This window comes from Furipterus horrens, unplaced genomic scaffold, assembly GCF_987537825.1.
Source record: "Furipterus horrens unplaced genomic scaffold, mFurHor1.1.pri manual_scaffold_4, whole genome shotgun sequence".
Classification (NCBI taxonomy): Eukaryota; Metazoa; Chordata; class Mammalia; order Chiroptera; family Furipteridae; genus Furipterus; species Furipterus horrens.
In genome coordinates, this window is record NW_028327174.1 from 77,588,417 (window position 1) to 77,611,820 (window position 23,404).

The following is a 23,404-nucleotide window of genomic DNA, read 5'->3' on the forward strand; positions in this document are numbered from 1 at the left end:
ATTTCTCCCCCTCCCCATTCCCAGCTGATAACCCTCCAAATGATCCCCTTACCTATGATTCTGTTCCTATTCTGATTTGCTTAGTTGGATTTTGTTCTTATTTTTTAGATTCAGTTGTTGATAGTTGTGAGTTGTTGTCATTTTAGTGTTCATAATTTTGATCTTCTTTTTCTTAAGTAAGTCCTTTTGACATTTCATATAATAATGGCTTGGTGACGAACTCCTTTAACTTCACCTTGTCTGGGAAGCACTTCAGCTGCCCTTCCATTCCAAATGATAGCTTTTCTGGATAGAATAATCTTGGTTGCAGGTTGCTTTTCATCACATTGAATACTGCTTACCAGTCCCTTCCTGCCTGCAAAGTGTCCTCTGAGAAATCAGCTGATAGTCCTATAGGCACCCCCTGTAGGCAACTCTCCGCCTCTCTCTTGCTGCCCCCAGGACTCTGTCTTTTATCTTTCACCTTTGGCATCTCAGTCATGATGCATCCTGGTGTGGTCCCCTCTGGGTCCAGCTTGCCTGGCACCCTCCGTGCTTCCCGGACCGGTATGTCCACCTCCCTCGCAATATTTGGGAAGTTTCCTCATTTTTTTCAATTCTTGCTTCCTCATTCTGTACTGGTTGACCGTTTGTTTCTTTCTTATGTTCCAAATCATTGATTTGAACCCCATTTTCCTTCCCTTCACCATTGGTTTTGTGCGTATTTTTCTTCGTTTCACTTAGCATAGCCTTCACTTTTCCTCTTATGCGTTTGCCATACTCAAGCATATCTGTCAAACCTGTGAGCATCTTTATGACCAGTGTTTTGAATTCTGCATCTGTTAGGTTGTCTATCTCCTCATTTGTTAGGTTGGCTATCTCCTTGTTGCTTAGTTCTCCCACTGGAACTTTGATTCATTTCCTCTTTTGGGCCATACTTCTTTATCTCCTCATCTTGACAGGCTCCTGTGTTTGTTTGCCTCTGTGTCTTAGGTAGTGCTGTCGCATCTGTTATGTTGTAAGGGGTGGAGCCTTAGGTGTTCGTCAGAATGGGGCGACTTGTTTTACCACATTGTGGTGCTGTATGTGGGGGAGGGGTCTGAGAGGAAACAATGCCACTTACTCAGCACTTATCCCTTTTCCAGGCACCTCTCCTACTTCTGTATGGGCTGGTGCCTCTTTAGCTTTTGTCCTCACCGTTGTTCCCAGAGTGGGTGGGTCTGTGGATATTCTAGGACTGTGGGGTCCTTTAAGCAAGTAGACTCTGCTGAGAGACTGACAGTTTCTGCCTCCACCCCAACCCCCACTGGTCTGCACAGTCAGAAGCAATAAGGCTTGATTTTCCCCGGTGCTGGGACCATGAGCTTCGAGGTCCAGTGAGGAGCTGGAAATGCTCCCCCAGGTGTCCCTCCGACTTTTTAAAATGTGTGACTTCACTTTCTGCTGGCCTGCTGCTGCCACCGCTGCTGCCATCACCACAGAGCATCTCCTCTGCCCCGGCTCTGTCCCTCCTACCTGTCTGGATGAGTATTTCTTCTTTATATCTTTGTTTGCTGGACTTCCATGCAATTTGATTTTCTGGAACTTCTGGTTGTTTCTAGTTTTGAGGTAGTTGTATTCCTTCTTAGTTGTGGAGAGAGACGCAGCATGTCTGTATACACCTCCATCTTGGCCGGAAGTCCAAGATTTTTTTCTTTATATTTACTTTTAAGCAGTTTGACAATGATATGGCTAAGTATAGATTTTGTAGAGTTTATTTTGCTGTCAGTTCATTTAGCTTTTGGTTTTGGTAAGTTAATATTTTTCCAAAATTTGAAAAAATTTCAGTCATTTTTTCAAATATTCCCTTGCCTTCTTTTATCTGATTTTTCTGGGACTCAAATTACATTCCTCTTGATATCATTCCTTAAAGCTTTATTAATTTTTTTCACTTTTTTTGTTGTTGCTTTTCAGATTGAAGTTATATTGATGTCTCATCAAGTTGATTGACTCTAGATGCTCCCATTTTTAACTTGGTGTTTAACAAGTCCAATACATTTTTTATTTAGGATGTTGTACTTTTAAATTCTAGAATTTTCATTTAGCTCTGTTTCATTATTTCTATTTCTCTGCTGAAATTGCCCACTTGCTTTCTAATTATGGCTGTATTTTCTGTTAAATCAAATAAATTTAAAAAAAAATTGTATGAGTTTATTTGAAACAAACTGACAATTGCCAGGAAGCAAAATCACAATGGACTGAGAATATGCTCTGGAAAATGGCAGTTTTACCACGTCTTTTACACATGAGAATCAAAGGGGAAGATGTAAGGGGATTATGTGAAATTGACCAGTGATAGATTAGGGTGACAGAAGAGAGCAAAGTGGGGAAATCTCTGGGATTAGATAAAACATAAAACAAATAGACACATACTTTTTTATTTTATTTTATTTTTTTACATTTGTGGGTATAAGATAGTTAACAGTTAACAATTAGCATGATAATAACAATAAAGGGATTTGTGGACTCTGCTCTGGTTGGATGGTTGTGCTTTGAGAGATATGGAAAAAAGGAAATTACTTTGATATTCCAAAGGTATGTTATCAGATATGTTATTGTAGCTGAAAAAAAATAAAGAAAAGAAAAAGACAACAGGCAGGCTCAGTTAAGGTAAAGACTGACCTTCCTTAGGAAGACATTGACAAGGCCTGTACACCTGCAAGTTGGTGTTGAACTTTATTAGTTTGATTGTCTTTACCTGTCTGCTAATATCAAATAAAATATAATAGCTTTTTAAAATTCAATTTCTGCAACTCCTACTTCTGAGTTACCTATCCTGTAATCTTTTTCTATTGAACACTTTTTCTTCTTGATTATGGGTCACATTTCCCTGTCACTAGTAATTTTTCTATCTACAGAGTAATTTTTAAACTTATATTGGATATTGTTGGTGATGTTTTAGAGAAACTCTGGATTTTGTTATCTTCTTTTGAAGAATGTGGATTTAAGCTAAAAGGTTATTAAATTAGTGAATGGTAACTTTATAAATGTGTGGTTTTGGGTTTATCCTTTTTTACAGATAAAATTCTTCAATCCTGAGATACAGAGTAAAGTAAATGTATGGCCCTTTTGAAATTTTAATGAGGCCTGAGCTGTTTATCAATTTTCAAATTCTGTTACTCCCGCATTGGGAAACAACTAAAATTTCTACTCAATTTTCCATCTGTTGCTTTCCACTGCACCCCTTGTCATATTCTTTATATGTGTACAGTTAAGATTAGCCAAGGATTTCAGGAAAGTTTAGAACAGAATTTGGGTTTAACCCCTCTGTTGTTTCCTTTTTCCTAGACCCCATTCTCTGATACCTCAAGCCCAAATAGTTTTATTTTCCCAAAATTCATACTTATTATCTGCAAGAGAACTAGTCTGATATAACTATTCTGGCATCATCAGAACAGATTCTTCAAATTTATTATGTTTGGGCACTGTAATGTTTTGATACGAATTTGGCTACTTCTGCAAAATTATTATTTTTTGCATGAGTCTGACAATTCTGGTCACACTGTACTTTTTGTACAATAGCCTTACTGACTATCTTGTGATAAGTACACAGAAAAGGGGGTTTACATTGCAATCAGATACATGTCCTTAAATTAAATGGTAGATATTTGTTTCTTAAAACTATTTTGAGATTTTTTATTGACTACTTTATTTCACAGGGGTCTTGATCTCCCTTTATCCTTTGATCCTTTTGCCTCTATTGGTTGTTTTTCCTTTTTTTTTTTTTTTTTTTGTCTCATTTCATCTCATGTTGACTCTTCTCTACTCTTTTCTCTCTGCTCTTCCCCCAAATCTCTGAGAAATACAAATTCTTCTTTCTTGTAGAGATTTCCCCAAACTTTTCATCCAGGACCTTTTATTAAGGTTTTCTGTACAGCCACAGTACTGAAAAAAGAAAAATGGTTTCATGTGGCATTTGATCGCAGTCAACATTGGTGACACTTTGTTCTTGAAATTTTTGTATAACACCATTAGTTTGTTCACTTATTTATTTGTTACACAAACACATACTTCTTAAGTATCAGTGTGTGCCAGACAGACATTATTGGCTTCTTTGCACTTTTATGATTTTTTTCCTATTTTATTTCACTGCCCATTAACTACTGAGTTCTTCATCACCTGCTGTTCTGATACTATAAATAATCCTCTTAAATGTTCTTTCACCCTCATGATTTCAAAGCTTATATATATATATACCTATTTCTCTCAAATTTTTGCCTAACCTCTTTTGCTAACCTAGCTTCTCTTCCCGACATCTCTATTTATTTATGTTAATAAGATATAAAGTAACATTTTTTCTATTCATATCTATCCTCAAGTGAATCCCTACAAATCAGTATGTCTTTCTCATTTTCTCATCAATATTAATGGTTCAATTTAGTTTCCAGGTGTTACAGGAATGCTCTTAATAGACAATTAACTCTACAATGTAATTACTCCCCTAAGAACTGATTCATATAAACTATTTTAAATCAAAGTTGTCATTTTTTGATAGATAGCCTCATGAGATAACTTGCTATGTAGAGTTGTCAAACTAATGACTCTGTAAAACAAACTCATTTTGCCTCCAAACAGGACATGTATAATCTGTTTTCTTTGTAGTATCCTAAAAAACAAAGATAGAAAGAAAAATAAAGACTTTTTCCTCAGAAGTTTTACTGAGATATTTTTATAAGTAAGTTTTATGCTCACTAATACTTGATTTAAAAACAAATATTATAGCTGTTGTCCATAAACTTTTGGGTCCCTAACTGTCTGCGTATACATGCATTGGAACAGACATGTTAAATATTTTTTAGGAAATCTTTTTCATAGATACTTTCTTAGTTCTCTTTCATGAAAATAAAATATGGTAAGATAATTTAATTTTTCACACTAAAAAGTGTGGCAACCCATATTCTCAGCTTTGTAGTATTACCTAAAATCATGTTTATGTAGCATATTTTGGTAAATACTCTTCCAGCTACTCCAAAATCTATCTCAAGGATTAAGCCAGAGTGCCTGGGAGAAGTGAAACTTAATTAAATAGTTAGAACCGCTGAAGAAATAGTTTTACAAAAACATATTTGATAATTATTATGCCCATCCACATTAAGAGATATAAGAAAGACCTAAGTTAAATATACTTACTATTTTTTGTGTAAGGATATTTTCTATGTAAGGATATCATTAAATTATCTGACACCCTATTTATGTGGTTCTGGGGGAAACAATATATCTTTGATCTCAGCACCAGAGATTATTACATTTTTCTTGATCATTTAATTTGTCTTTATTGCCACAGAAATTTATAATGTTGATTTTTTTTGGTATTATTTGCTATAACACTTAGAGCCAAGTGATAACTTGCTTCTAGAAAGTATACAGCATATATTTTATCTATTAACTGAATTCCTGGGTTCATTCAATTTGTTGTACTCCTATTTCCTCTATGCCCAATAAATAATCACATTTTACAAATAGTCTTTTACATTTTATTTAGCTTTATTCCTAATTATTTTTTCATCATTGTAATATGCATTGTACTCAATATCTAACCAGTTTCTATCAAGTTTACTTTTTTCTGATAACTACCTGTATGGAGGCTCAGTCTTTTTTTCTTTTTAAAATTTATACTTTACTGATTAATTTCTGTTGTGTTCTTTATTGCCTATAGTAGTCATCTAAACTCATCTATCAAACTTTCAATGTCTTTTAGTAATATCACATTGATGACCCCCCCTTTTTCTTATTTTTTCTTAGTCTTTCTTTTCTCCAGTCTAGTATACTTTCCAGCCCTTGACCAGCATTTTGCTTCCTTGTATTTATCTCTTGTCACATTCAATCTACTTAAACATCTTTTCTCTCACATTTCTACTAATCCTCAATTGTTCTTTCAAATGGTAACTCCCACATCTTGTCTTCCCATTGAACCTTTCCTTTTGGCATCATGTATTTGTGTTGACTTCTATTAGGTAAATTAATTTTCATATATGTATGAAAAAGACCTGATATATAAAAGACATATATTGCCCATACCACTCAATGAGAATTCCTGGTAAATGCTGTTAATTAATTTTAAGTTATGGAAAATTTATATGTAGCATGCTGAAATTTAATTTGTGGTCAGCTTTGCAGGAATTTCTATTTCTATATTTATTCATATCGTGTTGGTGTTAGTAAACTATACTTTTATTTATATATGCTCAAATTATATATATGGTCCTTTAGTTTATAAAAGGGTTGTGTATTATTTTAAATTAGTAGAGACAAAAATATTCTTAGTAAACTAAGAAAGATTGTATTAATATTTTTATGTGTTTTATAAATATAAATTTTTAGACACCTGCTTTGCTTAAAAGAGAATACATCTGTGCTTGAAGATAAAAATATATAGTCATAAATAAAGAATTAAGAAAACTTTCTCTTCTTAGTTTACATAACTAGGTCAGTGAGTAGTTAGTAAAACTATCAGCATCCTGTCATAAAAGTTGGCAACTTCTAATACTAATATCCAGAAGTTTAGAGAATAATTACGTTTTACACACATTTTCATTCTTTAAATGGAATCTACTAGTCACAAAAACCGACATGCATTTAAACCTGTAACAAGTTTTACTTATATAGATCTACAGATGTTTATTTCAACCATGATGAAAGTATTTCACCAACAAGAATAATTTATGAATAAAAATGTAATTTACAGAATACCTTGCACTGAATGTTGATTGCTTCATCACAGTTCAGTCATGTTTACAAAATCTAAGCAAGCTGCATGATTACTCCAGGAAACATGGAATGATGTGTTCAAATTAGTACCATCTGTGGATAGAAAAAGTTTGAGGTTTTTAGTCATTCTTAAAGAATGGAAATCTGATTCTCCATGCTAAAATGAGTATAATCCTTTTAGTATCTGTAATTCAATAGGGCAGTTGCCTTGAAATAGTTTGGTTCAATACACAGGTCATCAAAAGAGAAGATACTGGATATAAATGAGGGTTGTTGCTGGTCATTTATGAGCGCTTCTCAGGTAGTCTTATTAAAAATTGTGTATGAGTTATATATTTGAGTTCAGATTAGATTTTATTTCTGGTTCATTGTTTTCAATACATTTGATTGAAAAGTGTGGACAAAATTTTGTACTACATGAAAACTGAAGGACTGTTTCAATGAAGCATAATTCAATCGCATAACCAAATGTGAGCGCCGTGTGTCAGGCACTGGGTTTCTATTCAAGGTCCCTCACTGTACTTGTCACATGGAAGGCAACTGCCATTTTTGTTACTCTTTCTTCAACCAGATTAAAAATAGCTCTTGCATGGAACTTGTTCCTTTGTCAGGTTAATATACTATCCAATCTAGACCTTTACTTCCTTGTAACACTTTTTTGGAGAACACTAGAGTCTGTGGACCAATATTAACCCACAGGAAAATGTTTTACGGTGCAACAAATTTGGCATTTAAGTGTTCTTTTTAAAAAATCTGAACATTTAAGGTGGAAAGAAGTTCCTCATAGAACCATAAGCATCTAGTCATCCTTCGTGCTGAAAAAGGGAAAGAGTAGCCCTTTTACTTCTCCAGTTTATTGGATAGCTAATACTTCCCTTTTCCTCCTGCATCTAGTTGTTCAGTAAAGGCTAGGTAAAGGAACTGAAGCACAGTAGAAGTGCTGGTGGCGGGCTCAAAATAAAGGGAAATGTCTAGACCACATTCTGTGGCTCTCATGGGGAAAGAGTCTATGGTTTTAATACAGATGAAAGGTCAATCTAAATCTTTTCAAGTATTTCCAGTGCACTTAGAATAAAACTAAAACTCCCGAATCTGGTCTAAAAGGCTCAACATCTGATTTTGTCTTACATCTCCAGTTCTCTCTCTTCCTGTCTATTTCCAATGGACCCAGCAGCCTTCTTTAAGTGTTTCCAATGTGCATGCTATTTCTCCCTCAGTCTTAACACATCTTGCTGTTTTTCACCTGGGAATCTACATCTTATCTGTCAGGTCTCTGATTAAATTATAATTCATCAGAAAATTCTTTTCTGACCATCTGTTTAAACCAAATCCCTGTTATACTCTCTTATCTATTTGTTTATACATTTAAAAATATTTATTAAATGCCCCCTTTATTCTAAATATTAATCTAGACCTTCAGGGACACTAATAGATAAATGGACATTTGTATTTGTGTGAGTATACATTTGTGTGTATATATATGTATACACACACACACACACACACACACACACATATATATATGAAGCTGTTCAAACTTCTTTAATAGAAATGAATATAGAATCAAAATTAGATCTTTGGTATAAATGTTGGAGTAAAGTGGAGAGAAAATAGTATTAGGACTATTTAAGGTGAGTTTTCACTGTAGATCTAGGATTTATAGGAAGATATCAGTTTAAAATAATGAAGGTTGATCAAACTAATAGAACTATCTGGAAAAAATTTTTTAAATAAAGTCCCTCAAGATTTTGAGTTTCCCTTTGCTTTATATATTTAAGCAAAAGATAGATAAGTAGAGCTTGGTCAATTTGTTAGAGGAAAGTCATATATTAGTTTTCTATTGTATGTAACAAATTATCACAAACTTAATAACTTAACAACAGTAATTTATTCACACAGTTTTGTAGGTCAGAAGTCTGGGCACCATGTGTCTGGATTCTCTACTCAGAGTTTCACAAGTTAAAATCAAGGTGTCAGTCAGCTGTACTCTCAGGTGGAGCTAAGGCCCCCTTCCAAGCTCATGTGTTTGTGGCAGGATTCAGTTTCTTATGTTTGTGGGACTGAGCTCGGTCACAGTTTCCTGGCTGGCTCTTAGCCAAGGGCTGCTCTCAGCTTCTAGAGATGTTCTGAATTCTTTTTCATGTGGTCTCTTCTACAAAACCAGCAGTGGAAAAAAATTTTGTACATTGATTCTGCCTCTTGCTTAAAATGCCTTGCTCTCTCTTTTATAACTAGACAAAGAAAACTCCCTGCTTCTATAGGACTCATGCTATAAAATCAGGCCCACCAGATAATATCTCCCTAGTTTAAAGTTATCTTATATGGATTCTCAATTACAGCAGCAAAATTTCATCACATCAGCACCTATATCAGTGTTTGGCTGAAAAACTGGAAGAACCTGTGTATCTAGGGGCAAAAAGGTCAGACATAAAAGGGCAAGTTGATCAAGATCATTTCTAAACTTTCAAATGCTAATTATATGATCTGATTCATTTGCCTGTTATATGAATTCGACCACCAAAATAGATCTAAAACTTTAATTTTTCCCTACTGCTATCATCTTTTTTCCTCAACAAATCAAATGTCCAAGTTTGTTTGTTCCTTTTTCTCTTGTGCAATTGCCAAACTGGACTTGATAGAATGTACTACTGAACACCTTATTCTGATGACGTGGTAGCTTTCCATTCCCTGATAAGCTTTCTATAAGTTCCTCTGAACAGTACGTTCCCAGTCTATTGTGCAGTCTTTCTACTTGTTATGCCAATATGAATTATAAGCTTTGGTCAAACTTGGCTTAGCTCACATTACCCCTGTTCTAGAACTTCTACCTTTATAATCAATGAAATTCCATTTCACGTGCCACCTTTTCTCTTAAAATGTTTCCTAAAACCCCAAGTCAATCCTATGTTTCTGCTTTGTGTTAAAATATCTTGAAAATGTGTCTTTTTTAAAAGTAGCCTTAAGTTCAAACTTAGTGACTATAGAATTTAAATTATGGGAATTAAACTTTTGAGTCAATTCTAAGATTTCTGTAGAGGTAAATTTTTCATAAAAAATAACTTTTCTCTAATTGTTTTTCTTCATAACTAAAGATAGAAAAGGGAGGGTATTGTAAGTAGCGTGTCAGTGTTCTGTTTGTAATGCTCCTTTAAAGGTTTCTGTTTGCTTTCATGCAGTAATATTTGATGATAAATATTAACATTTGAAAACAGAGTAATTGAATCTGGTTCAATTAAATCCAGTATCTTTCATTAATCTCCTATTTGCTTTCCATTGCATTAGACTTTCTCTTCTTTTCCAGATTTAGGCAAATATATAAGCAATAGGTCTGTAAATTATTCAGTAAAAATTAAGAGGATAGCTCCTTCTGAATATCTGATAGTCATTTTAAAGTAAACATATTCAAAATAAATTATTACTATTTCTCCCCAAAGCTTACTCCTTCCGCAATCATTCCCCTCTTGGTTAATAGCTACATCATCTTTCTTTGTGCTCAATCCAAAGACCTTAGAGCTTTCTTCTACTCCTCTCTTTCTCTTAACACCCTGCATATCACACATCAGCGAACCCTGTGAGCTCTGTTATTTTTAGACTCTTAATGCTTCCTGTTATTTTTGCCAAAACATTCCTGGTCTAGTCCATTATGATCTCTTGTGTTGATAATGCAATAGCCTCCTAATTACGTCGGCAGCCGTCCGTCTCGAGAGACGATGGTGTAGCTTCTTAAGAGTCTATCTGCACCGCCGAGAATGGCTGTGCAGTCCGACTCGGGAGTGACACGGTATCTGTCTCCTCCCGTGTTGAATCGACATCTTGCGATGACGCTGGAGTGTCCTCTCCAGTGAAGCTGAAGCTACAGAGCCTGGGCAGGGTGATATGGAGGGTCTGCTGTTGCCCATGCAGCAGACCCCCCCCTCTCTTCGCAGCTGAAGGGCCCAAGGGAAAGACGGAGTCAATACAGCTTGGCTTCAGGTGCGCCGCAAGAGTTGCCGGTGTTGACTACAACGTCAAACCGCCTTAGGGACTCCGGCTCCGGATTTTCTGTCGGGGTTTACTCCCTTAGCCTTTCCCCTGAAGAGGTATGCCGCAAGGCAGCGGAGGTTTTTTGGAATCAGAGTTTTCCTTCTCTGATGTGCCCTGACTGGAAGATCGAACCAGCGACACTTAGCTCGCAGGCCGACGCTCAATCCACTGAGCCAAACCAGCCAGGGTACTGAGCCAAACCAGCCTCCTAATTACTCTCCCTTTTTTCACCCTCTTATCCCTTAGTCTGTTCTCAACACAGTAGCTTCAGTGATTTCATGAAAGCATATATTAGAACGTGTTACTTCTCCATTCAAGTTAAAGTCACAATGTCTTACAATGTTGTATGTAATATAGACCTCTGTGTTTCTTCTCAGACCTTGATTCCTACTAGCCACACTAGCCTCCATGTTATTCTTCAAATATACTATGCATGGTTTCAACTTAGGGGCTTTAATAATAATGCATATTCTTCTGCTGGGAATGTTTTTCCCCCAAAATTTTCATGTGGTTAGTTCCCCCGCCTTCATCAGGAACTTCATGTCTTCTAATCAATGAGGCCTTCTTTAACTGCTCAATTTTAACTTTCAGTATCCCTGGAACGCTGTCTCCTTCTATGCTTCCTTCTTTTTCTCCATAACACAAATCATCATCCAAAGTATTATAGCAAATACTTCTTTATACTTTTAGTTTATATAAACCTCCTGAATGTAAAGGGCACGAGGGTAGGGACTTTTATTTGTTTTGTTCATTACATTTCTAGTGCATTCAATAGTATTTGGAACAGATTGAGTGTTCATTTGGTATTTATTGAAAGTTGAATTAATATGACATGGTTAGGAATAAATGAGTTTTCTATTTATTAATTGCCTTATTTTTAATTCTGCACATTAACATGTTTTTATGAATTATGTAATTTTAATACAAGTCTTGTTATTATTCACTCTCTCAGCCTTCTGAGCAAAAGCCCCTGCATATATGCATGATTGAAGAAAGTGCCCATACCACTTAGTACATTGTTCTTTCATATTTCTAACCACAACCTGCTTATATTACTTACACAATAAATGGCTATTTCTTAAAAACAAGACATAAGTCTTGTGTATTTTTAATCCCTAAATAGACTCAGAGCCTGGACATGGTATGCATATAGCAAACTAATGGTTAATATGAAATCTAGTGACTCCAAGTAGGACCATGTGATCATAGGTGACATACAGATGCCTTAGTCTCTGTATTGCTGTCAGTATGCTGGATGATGGTCTTGAAAGGGTTTGGTTAGTTTGAATATATGCAAAGTAAAATAAAAATCAACTAACTATATAAATTATTAACTTATTTAATAGGATTGTTTATTTAAAATAATTTATAACCAACATTTACTATATGTAAGATGCACTTGTGTCTGTATAGACGTCAAAATGTAGAATTTCTTTCTTAGGAAGTGACCATACCTAGGGAAGGACATAGGATTATATGAGCACACAGTTTTCTTTTGTACCTTTGCTTGTATATGAAGCCAAAGTTTATATTGTAAGTGAATTTGGGAGCAAAAGTAGGAATAAAAATAATTACAATGATATTGTCTTATACCCCTTTGAACCCTTGACCTACAAAACATCACTTTCAGGTTCTGTTTATTAAATGTGTAGATATTAACCTAAGGGCAATTTTAATTAGACACTTTATTACACTACTAGGTACATTATAAGAAGTATTTTTAAATCCCATTTTTACTACTCTTTACAAAATGTTTGGTAATTCCAATTACTTTTTATTTTTCTTTTTACTTTTTAGTTCCCAGTGCTCCTATGAATATTGCTTTTTCTGATGTTCAGTCAACTAGTGCAACATTGACATGGAGGAGACCTGACATCATCTTTGGTTACTTCCAAAATTACAAGATTACCACTCAGCTTCAGGATCAAAAATGCAGAGAATGGGAATCTGAAGAATGTATTGAATATCAAAACCTTCAATACCTCTATGAAGCTGACATAACTGAAGAGACAGTATATGGATTAAAGAAATTTAGATGGTATAGATTCCAAGTGGCTGCCAGCACCAATGCTGGCTATGGCAATGCTTCAAGTTGGATATCTACACAAACCCTGCCTGGCCGTAAGTTTTATCCTGTATCTGTATATATAATTTTGTATTCAAGAAAAAGCTCCCTAAATGCTTTTCCATAGAAATCACTTGTGTGTGTGTATACATACACATGAGTATATGTACACATATATATGCATTTGTATATATTATATATCATATATACCTTGGTTTCTGTTGTATTCTATATTTATATGTTGATTTCTACTTAATTATATTGTGTGTAAAATCACTAAACATAAAAATTACTGAGTTAGTATACAAACTAACTTATATAATAATATATTTACTTTTAATTTAAATGAATCCTAGTGGGAAATTCATTTTCTGTCATTTAGGGTTTTTTTCAAACTTTTGGAGTTGTGTGAAGGTCCTAGAGTATTAATTGCAACAAAGCATTACAGCCTTCTCTTGTGTCCATCATTAGGCTAAACTGATTGACATCAAGAATCCTTTGTCCATGCCTTCATTTTTCCCTCCTCGTTGAAGGATATGAAGCCAGGCTCTACAATCTTTTCAGTGACTGTAGGCTTCTGTGTGCGCACACACACACACACACACACACACACATATTTTTAGTGATAAGTGGTTACTGTTATAGTCCTTCCTAGACCGTGAAATAAGCTTTAATCTGGAGGCTTTATTTCCTAGGTTGCTAAATGCATCTCTTGAGTACCTGGCATAAAGTTTGTATAGTAAGTGTCCAATAAAGATTTGTTAAGACAGTTCCAGCACTGACTGCTCTCCAGAACTCAGATCAATGTATTTACCTGATCAATTGATATCACTGAGCTTGCATGTCAAATATATCTTCCTAAATTAGCATGGTTTAATCACTGACCTTCTCATCCACTGATCTTTCCTATCTTACTAAAGTGCACCATTACTCATTTGGTTACAGGAAGTGAAAATCAAGGAAGTATTCTTTTCCTCCTCAACTCTGCTGATGATATATATCTCCCACGCCATCTAACACATCCCTCCATTTGCATTGCATCCATATTAGCCCCGTCCTTCATTACTGCTACCATATTAACCTCACTGACCTCTTAAGCTTGCATGCTGATCTTTTTCAAGCTAAATCAGATGATATCACTTTCTTTTCTAAAGCCATCCAATGAACTCCCATTGTTTTTAGAATAAAATTAAAAATTTTTAACACAATGAACAAAGCCTTATATGACCACGCTCTTACCTAACACTCTAACCTCTGTTATAACCACTTTCTCACTTACCCTTACCTTCCACTCACTGGACATTTTTTCTGTTACCTGAACACACTAAACTTCTAGAATTTGGACCTTGGCACTCTCTGTTCTTTTTGACTGAAATATTCTTTCATCTCCATCTTCCTGTGACCAGCTCTTTTTATAATGCAGACTTTGCCTTAAGTGATTCCAGATCAGTTAAAACTAGGGATTTTACAATAAGAATAAATAAAATCATTAGTGCAGGTTTGATAGAAAAATGGGACATTGACTGAATGAATAAACTTTAAAGTTCTGGGGGCAACTGCAGTTACCTGAAGGGGTCAGACAGGTATCATAATGAAAGAAGCAGGCTGATATAAGATGATTGTAAGTAGTGGAAGCCATGGCAAGTTAATGGGAATGCACTGTACTAATAAAACTTCTGATGTTTTCAAAGAAATAGGAAAGTTAAGCTTTTTTTAATGTGAAAATACTCAATTCCTGGTTTGTGACAATTTTTTTCAATTTAAAAAGACGCAGTTGTTCAAACCAAGCACATCAGTAGCCCAGACATGACCTGTGGACAGTTAATTTTTCATCTTTTGTTAAAATAGACCTTGCGATTATTTGTCTGCTGCTACTAAGTGTTTTCACCTCATTCCTTATGAGCACCTCATTTGGGTAGTACCTGCTTCTCCCTTCTCCACTGAATGAGGAACTGGACTTTCTAAATGCACAATTTCTTCAAGTACCCACCCTAGACACTACGATGAAAGATTTTGGTTAGCATAAAACAACATATAACATGATCAATTTAGAAGCTGGTACAGGAGGCTTGGAAGTTGAGTTTTTAAATAATCTTATGTTCTTAATCTGAAAATGAGGGAGTCTTTCCACTGGAATATCATTGTTTTCATACAGGTCCCTCCACCTCTGACTTTCTTTGAAGTCTATGAACCACTCAATAGAATTTGACTATTTTCAATTGCCTACTACTCCATTTTGCTCGTTCTGGTTTAAAGGAATAATGGTAGATTATTTCACAATCAACATGAGCTTTTTGTAAAAAAATTAACATTATTTTCCTTGCTTTACGAAGATGTCTTCTCTTTGCATTTGGTGATTTGTTTGTTTGTTTTGTTCTTGGTGCAATGGAGAGAGTAATCTTGGTTTTTCCTCACCCCAACTTCCAAGCCTTTACTTGACTAATCCGTCTACAAAGGGACTTTCTTATGGAGTACCAGTTTGATTTTTATCTGGAGTTTTTCTTCTCTCTGAATCTAGTATCTCACTGCCACAATTTTAATTTACCACCACAGAATACCTTGAGCATAAAGAAATTTACCTTTAGTAGATTTTACTATGCTACTCTTATTCCCCCTTTCTTTTCTTTATCCTTGAGAGCTGGTTTTCTACTGTTATCAATAAAATAGAATTTTTAAAAAATTTATTGTCAGGGGATACTTGAAAATTTGCCTTTATTCCACTGCAATTCAGTAAAATGAAAAGATTTATATACAAGGTGTGGCAAAAGTAAGTTTATGGTTGTGAGTATTATTTTCCATATAAATAACTGTAAACATACTTTTGTCCCACCCTGTATTTCAGAATTTGTAATAATATGTATAATTATTCTTAGTGTTTTCAAACTTACTAGCTTTTTATCTGAGTATTCATATGTAGGTGAGAAGAGTAAATTACTTTTAAGTATGTAAGCAGGAGAATGAATTGGTTGCTGTTCCTGTAGTTTCAGGAATTGAGGGGATATTTTTCTAATGTTAGTATTTGAATTTCTTAATTGTACAGTAAAAAAGTTTTATATTTATTATATTAGGCCAAGTAGAGATCATCTGAGATTACATTTGACATAAAAGACAGATGCCCTGGTCGGTGTAGCTCACTTGGTTGGAGTGTTGACCCATAAACTGAAAGGTCATGGGTTCGATTGCCGGTCAGGGCACATGCTTGGGTTGCGGGTTCAGTCCCCTGGTTGGGGTACATACGAGAGGTAACTGATCAATGTTTATCTTTCACATTGGTGTTTCTCTCCCTCTCTATCTCCCTCCCTTCCCCTCTTAAAAAAACAAAAGAAAGACACTGCATATATTATTGCAAGATAATATATATGGTGAACTAAAATACGGAATAAGAATAAAAGAAATTAGAACAGTCAAGCTACAAAAGTCTTGAAGCAGTAATGTTTTTCAAATTAAAAGTAAGTAATACTTACATGTTGATTCTGAAGACCAAATATGGATAGTGTAGACAATTTGAAAACCTAAGAAATAATGTGGATGAAAAAAAAATTAGTAAATTTTAGATTACCTATCATTGAGTCAAAAAATTGTTTTTTCATAAAATGAGAAGATAAAATTATGAAAGTGAACAACTTTTCTGAATAATATAAAAGACAAAACAAGAAGACATTGGTATAAAATTCCTATTTCAGATATGTGCATTTTATTCTTATGGCTTCAGGTTATGTCTAAGCTCTTAGTAAAACATAACCACTTATCAAAACCTGCAGCTTCTTGATAAGGAGCTAGCAATTGATGGCTAGTTTGATATCAAATTATTCACTTTGAATAACTCAAATGAAAAACCACTAAGTTGGTACAATAAATATTATTTTAAAATATTCTAAAATGGGGTGTAGAATTAGAAAATATGTTGTATTTCCTCTCTCTGAGATAGTAAAGAAGAAAATCCAAATTAAAAATTCAGGGCGCAAAATTAGAATGCAAGCTGAGAATTAAATTGGGTTATTTCCTGAATCTGAATCTACCACTGTACACTAGAGTGAATAAAAAAAACAAAACAAAACAAAAAACAATATCCACCCAACACAAGCTAACATTTCTTTCTCCCACATACCCTGATCTAGATAATTGAAGCCAAATTGCTATTCTCCGTAAGTCATCTGTGTAATAGCCATAACTCTATACTTCATGCTGAGTGTATAAAAATACAAATAAGCACAAACATTACAAATAGCAGAAACATTTCATTTGAAACATTAAAATCTTGCAGATCATTTTACGAATCTTTTATTTTTCTGATAATCCCTATACTCAAAAGCAATTTGAATTGGGGGTGGGGAAGGAACAGAGACTGCTAAGTATCTCTGTGGTGCACAATAGGTACTTATAATGTTAAGGAAATATACAACTTGAAAAGAGTGTGGATGTGAAATTAGTATGGAATTAAATGGGACTCTCATAATGTGCATCTCCTATGGACCACCAGGCCTGGAAAACAGCAAGAAAGGAAAATTCCTGGGGTAGCACTTAGGTTGTGAAAACCACAGGATACCATACTCATGAGGAATTTTAACTACCCAAACATCTGTTAGGTTAAAAAAAAAATTCAACAAAACATGCCTCATCAAAGAAGATTCCAAGGAATGCAACTCTATGATCTAAAAAGAAGAATGAAATAGAGGGCAAAGTATGCCTTAACGTTTTTTTAAAATAAGAAATTGTTCATGAGTTATTCAATATTTTCTTTACAGTGTAGTGCACTTCTAATGTGCTGAATGGTATTATAGCAGAGGTAGATATTACCCTTTCTATAAACAAGCAATTATATAATGTTAAAGAGAGATGTTAGCCATAAATGAATAGAAAAATAGAGTCCAAGACATAAAGGACCCCATTTGCTTAAGTGCATTTTCAGAATACTCTCTATCTTGCTGCTGCTAGAGGAAGTGGATATAATTTATTCTAGATATGATGAGATTAGTTAGATGCTGTTGAAAGTCTTCTAAGCTAGTTGCCTGAGGCTCCCAATGTGTAATTCAAGAGAACATCTCTCTTTTCTAGACCTATAGATTGAGTTACTAATATGACTACTATGGTTTCCACCAACATCTCACACCCCATATTACCATGCCCTTCCCGGTTCCAAACCTTTCCCCGTGTGTTCCCTGTCTCAGTGTTTTGTACCATTACTCCTCTAACTGCTGAAATGAGCAATCTAGGGATCATTTTTCATTCTTTCTAGCAACCCTCACCACCAAGTCCATATCTGAGTCCTACTGAATTTTCTTTCTAAATACTTCTTGGATTTATTTATTTTTTCTCTTAAGGGTCTCTAAATATGACCCTTAAAATTCATCTCTTAGATTATTACAAAAGATTTCTAAATGATCTTTCAGTTCCCATTTTATCTACACCCCTGCACCTGAACTGAGCTTTGGAATACACCTATAGGACCATGCTATTACTCTGCTTAAAATCATTTATCATTTTCTATTTTTCTGTTCTGTAAAAATCAAACGAGTATGCTACATAAGGTCCTTTATGATTTTGCTTATATTCCCTATACATATCTTACTTCTTTGTGCTCCAGAATCTTTGATTGTTTCCTCTTACTGTCCTTTCATTGCAGAGCAGCCATCTAATAAATTCCTGTTCCCACTTCCATTTTCCAAAACTTGTTTCTAAAGTACTCATTGTATAGTGTCATAATTGTTTATTTCTCTCTCTTTTGTGGAACTCTGAGCTCCTTAAAGTGGTGGTGACCAGGTGACCATGTCTGATGTATGTTTCTACCCTTCATGCCTGCTCAATAATAGAGACTGAATGAATTCAGCATTTGGACGTGAAGAAGGCATTTGACTTGAATGTGAAAGTATTTCAATGTCAGTCTTCTCCATATTGCAAAATAGTTCATACTAATTTGCATCATTTTTCCCCTCTAGCGTATCTTCTAAATACTTGCATGGTTATTACCAAAATTAAGATTTTTTTTTATGTCTGACATGTTCAGCTTCTTTTATTTCACAAAAAAAATAGTTTATTTTATGTAGTTAATATTTTTTATTTCCTTTTTCATTAATATAAGAAGTATGAATTACTGAACATAGGAAAAATACGTATGCAGTAAAGAAGGATTTTAAGCAATAAATGAAAATAGTAAAAACCTATTTAAATAAGTTGAGGTATTAACAGTATTTAAAGAATTAACTGAGAGGATAAACTCTTAATGCCTTTGTATAGCAAGCTGAATCCTAATAGGTTGATAGTCCATGAAGAAAGCAAAGGAGAACAATGTCTAACTTTGAGCTGCTAAGTGTGATTACAAGGAGAACATATTTGGATGAAACCATAATTTATATGACATAACATAGACATATAAAATTAAAGTATTTAATAAAGATTTCAACTATATATTTAATTCTAAAGAGCTATTTCCAGGTTATTAAATGTTTTCCAGAATTAAATAAAAATATATTTTGAAACACCATTACACTAGCACATAGAATGTATTTTTCAGTGAAATCACTTAAAATCAAAGGAAATTCTAAGAATTATCATTATATTATATTTTTAAATCAATATCATAGAAAACTTGATTATCCTAAGGAAAAAAGAGAAAAATATATTTTCCCTAATATAGCTAGCTGCATTTTATCATTAAAGAATTCAAATGAATTCTCTCATTTTCTCATCTCAAACTTCAAATCTCACGTTGACTTGAATCTTATTTTGACTCTTCTGAAACTCTTATTTCTCTTGGTTTAGAAAGACGTGTGAATTAGGCTTACTTCTTTGTGTTTCTGGCCAATGAGCTCAGTTCAGGTCTGACTCAACACTAAGCTCTGGGTCAACAAAAATTCAGCTCTATTTTCTTCTACATTTACTAAGGAATTAGAGAGAATTTTAATTTGACTATGGGAAAATCCTCATTCTGAAGAGACCATAGGAGTTATATGCCTGGTGGTTTAAAGTACTTTCTGATTGGGTCCAGTAACTGAATTGAGAACCCTTTGGCTGGATAGTTAAGAATAATAACAATAGCCAAGCTTATCAAGTGTTTACTATATGCTGGTACTAGTCTAAGAACTTTGCACATTTTGACTCATTCATGAACCTCATTCATTTCTAGGGTAGAGCCTGTGGTCTTAGGCTGTGACTAGGACTTGGGCAAAGCCTCATGGTGGTATGAAAATACTAAGAGGTGAAGGGGTACCAAGTAGGATTACAGAGAGGAGATATTCAGGTGAAATCATAATGCAAAGTAAATTATAGTAAACACTTAAAATTAAACTGTTTAATAAAGCATTCAGCTCTCTATTTAATGTAAAAAAAGCAAAAGCAAGATTGTTAAGCAACTTTTCCAGACTATAAATAAAAATATTTTGAAATCCCATTTGCATAAACAAATGGATTTTCTTTTTCAGCAAAAGTACTAAAAACTAAACGGAGGAAATTTTAAGGATTACAGTATTCCCTCACTTATCGCGGGTGTTACATTCTAGTCCCCCCTGCGATAGGTGAAAATCTGCGAAATAGGAACCTTACATTTATTTTAGTATTTATATATATTTTAGGGCTTTATAAACCCTTCCCACACACTTATAAACCATTCCCAGTCCCTTATTAACCTTTCCCACTCCCTTATTAGCCTTTTCCACACTTTTATAAACACTACTTATGTTCTTAAATATATTCTACACTCTTAAACCTACATAACTTTAACAACATACATATACAGTACCTCAAAATCCCACGATATAGCGAAAAGTCCATGATAAATAATTAAATATAATATTTTTAAAAATCCCGTGATACAGTGAGGCTGCGATAAGTGAACTGTGATATGGAGAGGGACTACTGTAGCACTATGTGATATTATTAGCTTTGACAACTCAGACTAAGAAAGACCTGGAGGTACTGTATAAGCTTCTAGTAAATAATCCAACTATCTCCATTCCCTAACAAATTGGATGAGACTTTCCTTAACGCACATAACCTTAAACTAGACTTTTGGTTTCTTTTTTTATTTTTTATTTTACCCTTAGTTTACCCTATACAATGAATAGGTGGACAAAATGGCAACATTTACCCTGGCCCTAACACTCCCTCCAGGTTGTTCCAACACAGAGCATCAAGAGAGAGCTAATGATGTTTTCTTATGTACTTATAAAACATGTTGATCTGTTATCACTTTAGAAACTTTGTTACAGGGAGGGAGTGGTGGTAGGGAAAACCTCTTTTAGTTTATTGGGAATTAAAATAAATGACAGGTCGGAGACCAGTCTGTGGAGTGTCAGTTGGCTGGATGCATGTTTCCATGTCTATCGCTAGCTTCCCCCCACCCCCACCCCCACCCCCACTGCTTCCCTAGCCTTCACAGAGTAGTGATTGAATTCCCCTTTCCAGCCTTATTACAATTGCTCACCTAATCTGAAGAACAATGACACTACTTTTTCAAATGGTATATTGATGTTGTAGAGAAGTGGTTCTATTTTTTTTCCCAAGGAGTTTATTTGGGCAGGCCAGGGGACAGTGAGGCCCTGCATCTAAAAGGTGTCGGGCCTCTCAGTGGTAAAGTGTGGCTTGTGCTGGCGAGGAAGGACCGGTGGGGCAGTGGGAACTTGATGTTAGGGTCTTGGAACTGCTTGCCTGCTGGTTCCTAAACTGGTACAACCGGCATTAGAGTCATCACAGGGGCAGGGGTCAGTGGTGTGGCCTCAGAATTTCCTTTTCTAATAACTTCCTAGGTAACATTGTTGCTGTTGGTCTGGAGATAACATTTTAATAACCACTGTTGTAGAAAGTTGTTTTATAAACATGATGCATTCCTAAAATGATGTTACCTGATTCTAAAAATAATGGTACTAATATGAGAAAAATGTCAATCTTACCTGGCATAGCTAGTATTGGAAGTGGCAAGTTTTTTTTGTACTTTATATTTTTTTCTTTTGCCGTAAGCCAGTCTGAAATGAGTTGGAAAACTACTAATTAAGCATCAGAAAAAGTCACACAGTGAAGTCTAATGCTGTGGATGTCCAGTAATCATCCCCAGTACTTATCAAGGAGACTAATCAGAACGATTCTCGAGCTTTTAATATTCGCCCTTTGTGATACCATTTTGCTGTTGGAAAATATAACTATAATACAAAATTAAAGACTTGTAAAACAGTAGGAGATATTTAATACAACAACAGTATCCTTTGCTGGACAGTGAAATTACTGAGTTCTAAGAAAACATCTAACACCAGGGAAGGAAAGTCATTTACTGCAGTATTAAAATCAGTGGGATATGTCCTAAGATGTTCTTGGCCTGCATAAATATGGTCAATTTAATCACTCAACTTCTTTAGGGTCCTTGCCATCCTGACTTATGTAAGACATATGAAATACACCCAGACTACCCACCTACAACTTTAGTCCTGAGAAACTTCTAAAACTCAAAGTGACCAGAGGGGAGAGGAGAGGGGGATACTGGCGGAAAGAAGGAGAAGGGACTAGTTAAAGAACATGTAGGAATGACCCATAGACATGGACAACTAACTGGGTGGGGATTGACTGTGAGAGTGGGGGGTGGGGATGGGCAGAGGAGGGCAAAAGGGAAAAAATTGGGACAACTGTAATAGAATAACAATAAAATACTTTTAAAAATAAAAATTTTAAAACAATAAAAAATAAAACTCAAAGCACATTCTTCCAGGTGTGCTGAATCAAAGCCAACTTACAATTCTAGAGGTCACTAATATTTGTATAACAGAGAAAAAACGAGATTCTCCATTTGGTGGTCCCATATACCAAATTCTGAAACTAAAACACTCTAAAGGGTAGGTTTTTAAATAAACTTCAAACTGAACTTAAATTTAAATAGCTGTACAGATCATTTAAATTATTTGTGTACAGAACTCAAGGTTTTCTGTGCTTTGAGGTGCTTTCAAATCTTTTATTCATTTATGTTTATTTTTGTAGGAAAGTCACTCTAGCTGGATGCACTAAAAACCATAGAGTATTTTCTACAACAGTTTTCATCATTAAATTAAATTTACAGAGATCTGCAGAAGGCAAAGTCACTAATAAGTCTTTGAATGTGCTTATTCTGAAAGTGTAGTATTAGACACACCAAAATTTGATGGTTCTTAATCAAAGTGGCACAGACTTGGGAGCATTCAAACTTTTATATGGACTAGGCAAAATGATGGTCTGTCCAGACTCACCTTTCAGCTAACACACTTAGCATGGGGACACAGATGGATGGGAAAGATGACCCTGACCCACATAAGACCCACATTCCTGTGCAAGGATAGAAGCATGATAATCAGGAAATGATGGTTGTTAGTTACAGAAAATGCATTATTGTGAAAACCAGGGGAAAGTGCTTATGAGAGGAAGTGATTGGATTATGGGGAATGAGAGAATAAGGATAGATCATTCCTACTGAGTAAATTGCTGTGATTTATAAGAGAAGGGGTATAGTGATATCTTGGCCCATTACTGACTAGATTCATTTCACAAACAATCTTAAATCAGAATGTGACAGTTTATGGGGAGAGAAACAAAGTCTCCCAAGGAGGCTTACAAGTTAGTAAGCTTTTAAACTGGCAT

At 34.8% G+C, this 23,404-nt stretch overlaps 1 protein-coding gene and 1 long non-coding RNA gene across 3 annotated transcripts in view; one reads left to right on the forward strand and one right to left on the reverse strand.

The window, feature by feature from the left end:
• PTPRQ (protein tyrosine phosphatase receptor type Q) overlaps positions 1 to 23,404 on the forward strand; it is a 198,413-nt gene that overhangs the window by 96,645 nt on the left and 78,364 nt on the right. For both annotated transcript variants that reach the window (XM_090273667.1, XM_090273668.1), the window contains exon 26: positions 12,547 to 12,870. In XM_090273667.1, coding sequence (XP_090129793.1) covers positions 12,547 to 12,870 — 324 coding nt within the window. The remainder of the gene's footprint in view (positions 1 to 12,546; positions 12,871 to 23,404) is intronic.
• On the reverse strand, positions 3,740 to 16,330 carry LOC150012262 (uncharacterized). The gene is made up of 3 exons (XR_016510514.1): positions 16,279 to 16,330; positions 6,709 to 6,819; positions 3,740 to 3,903 (listed from the first exon to the last, which is right to left on the reverse strand). It is a non-coding gene; the product is annotated as an uncharacterized LOC150012262 (long non-coding RNA).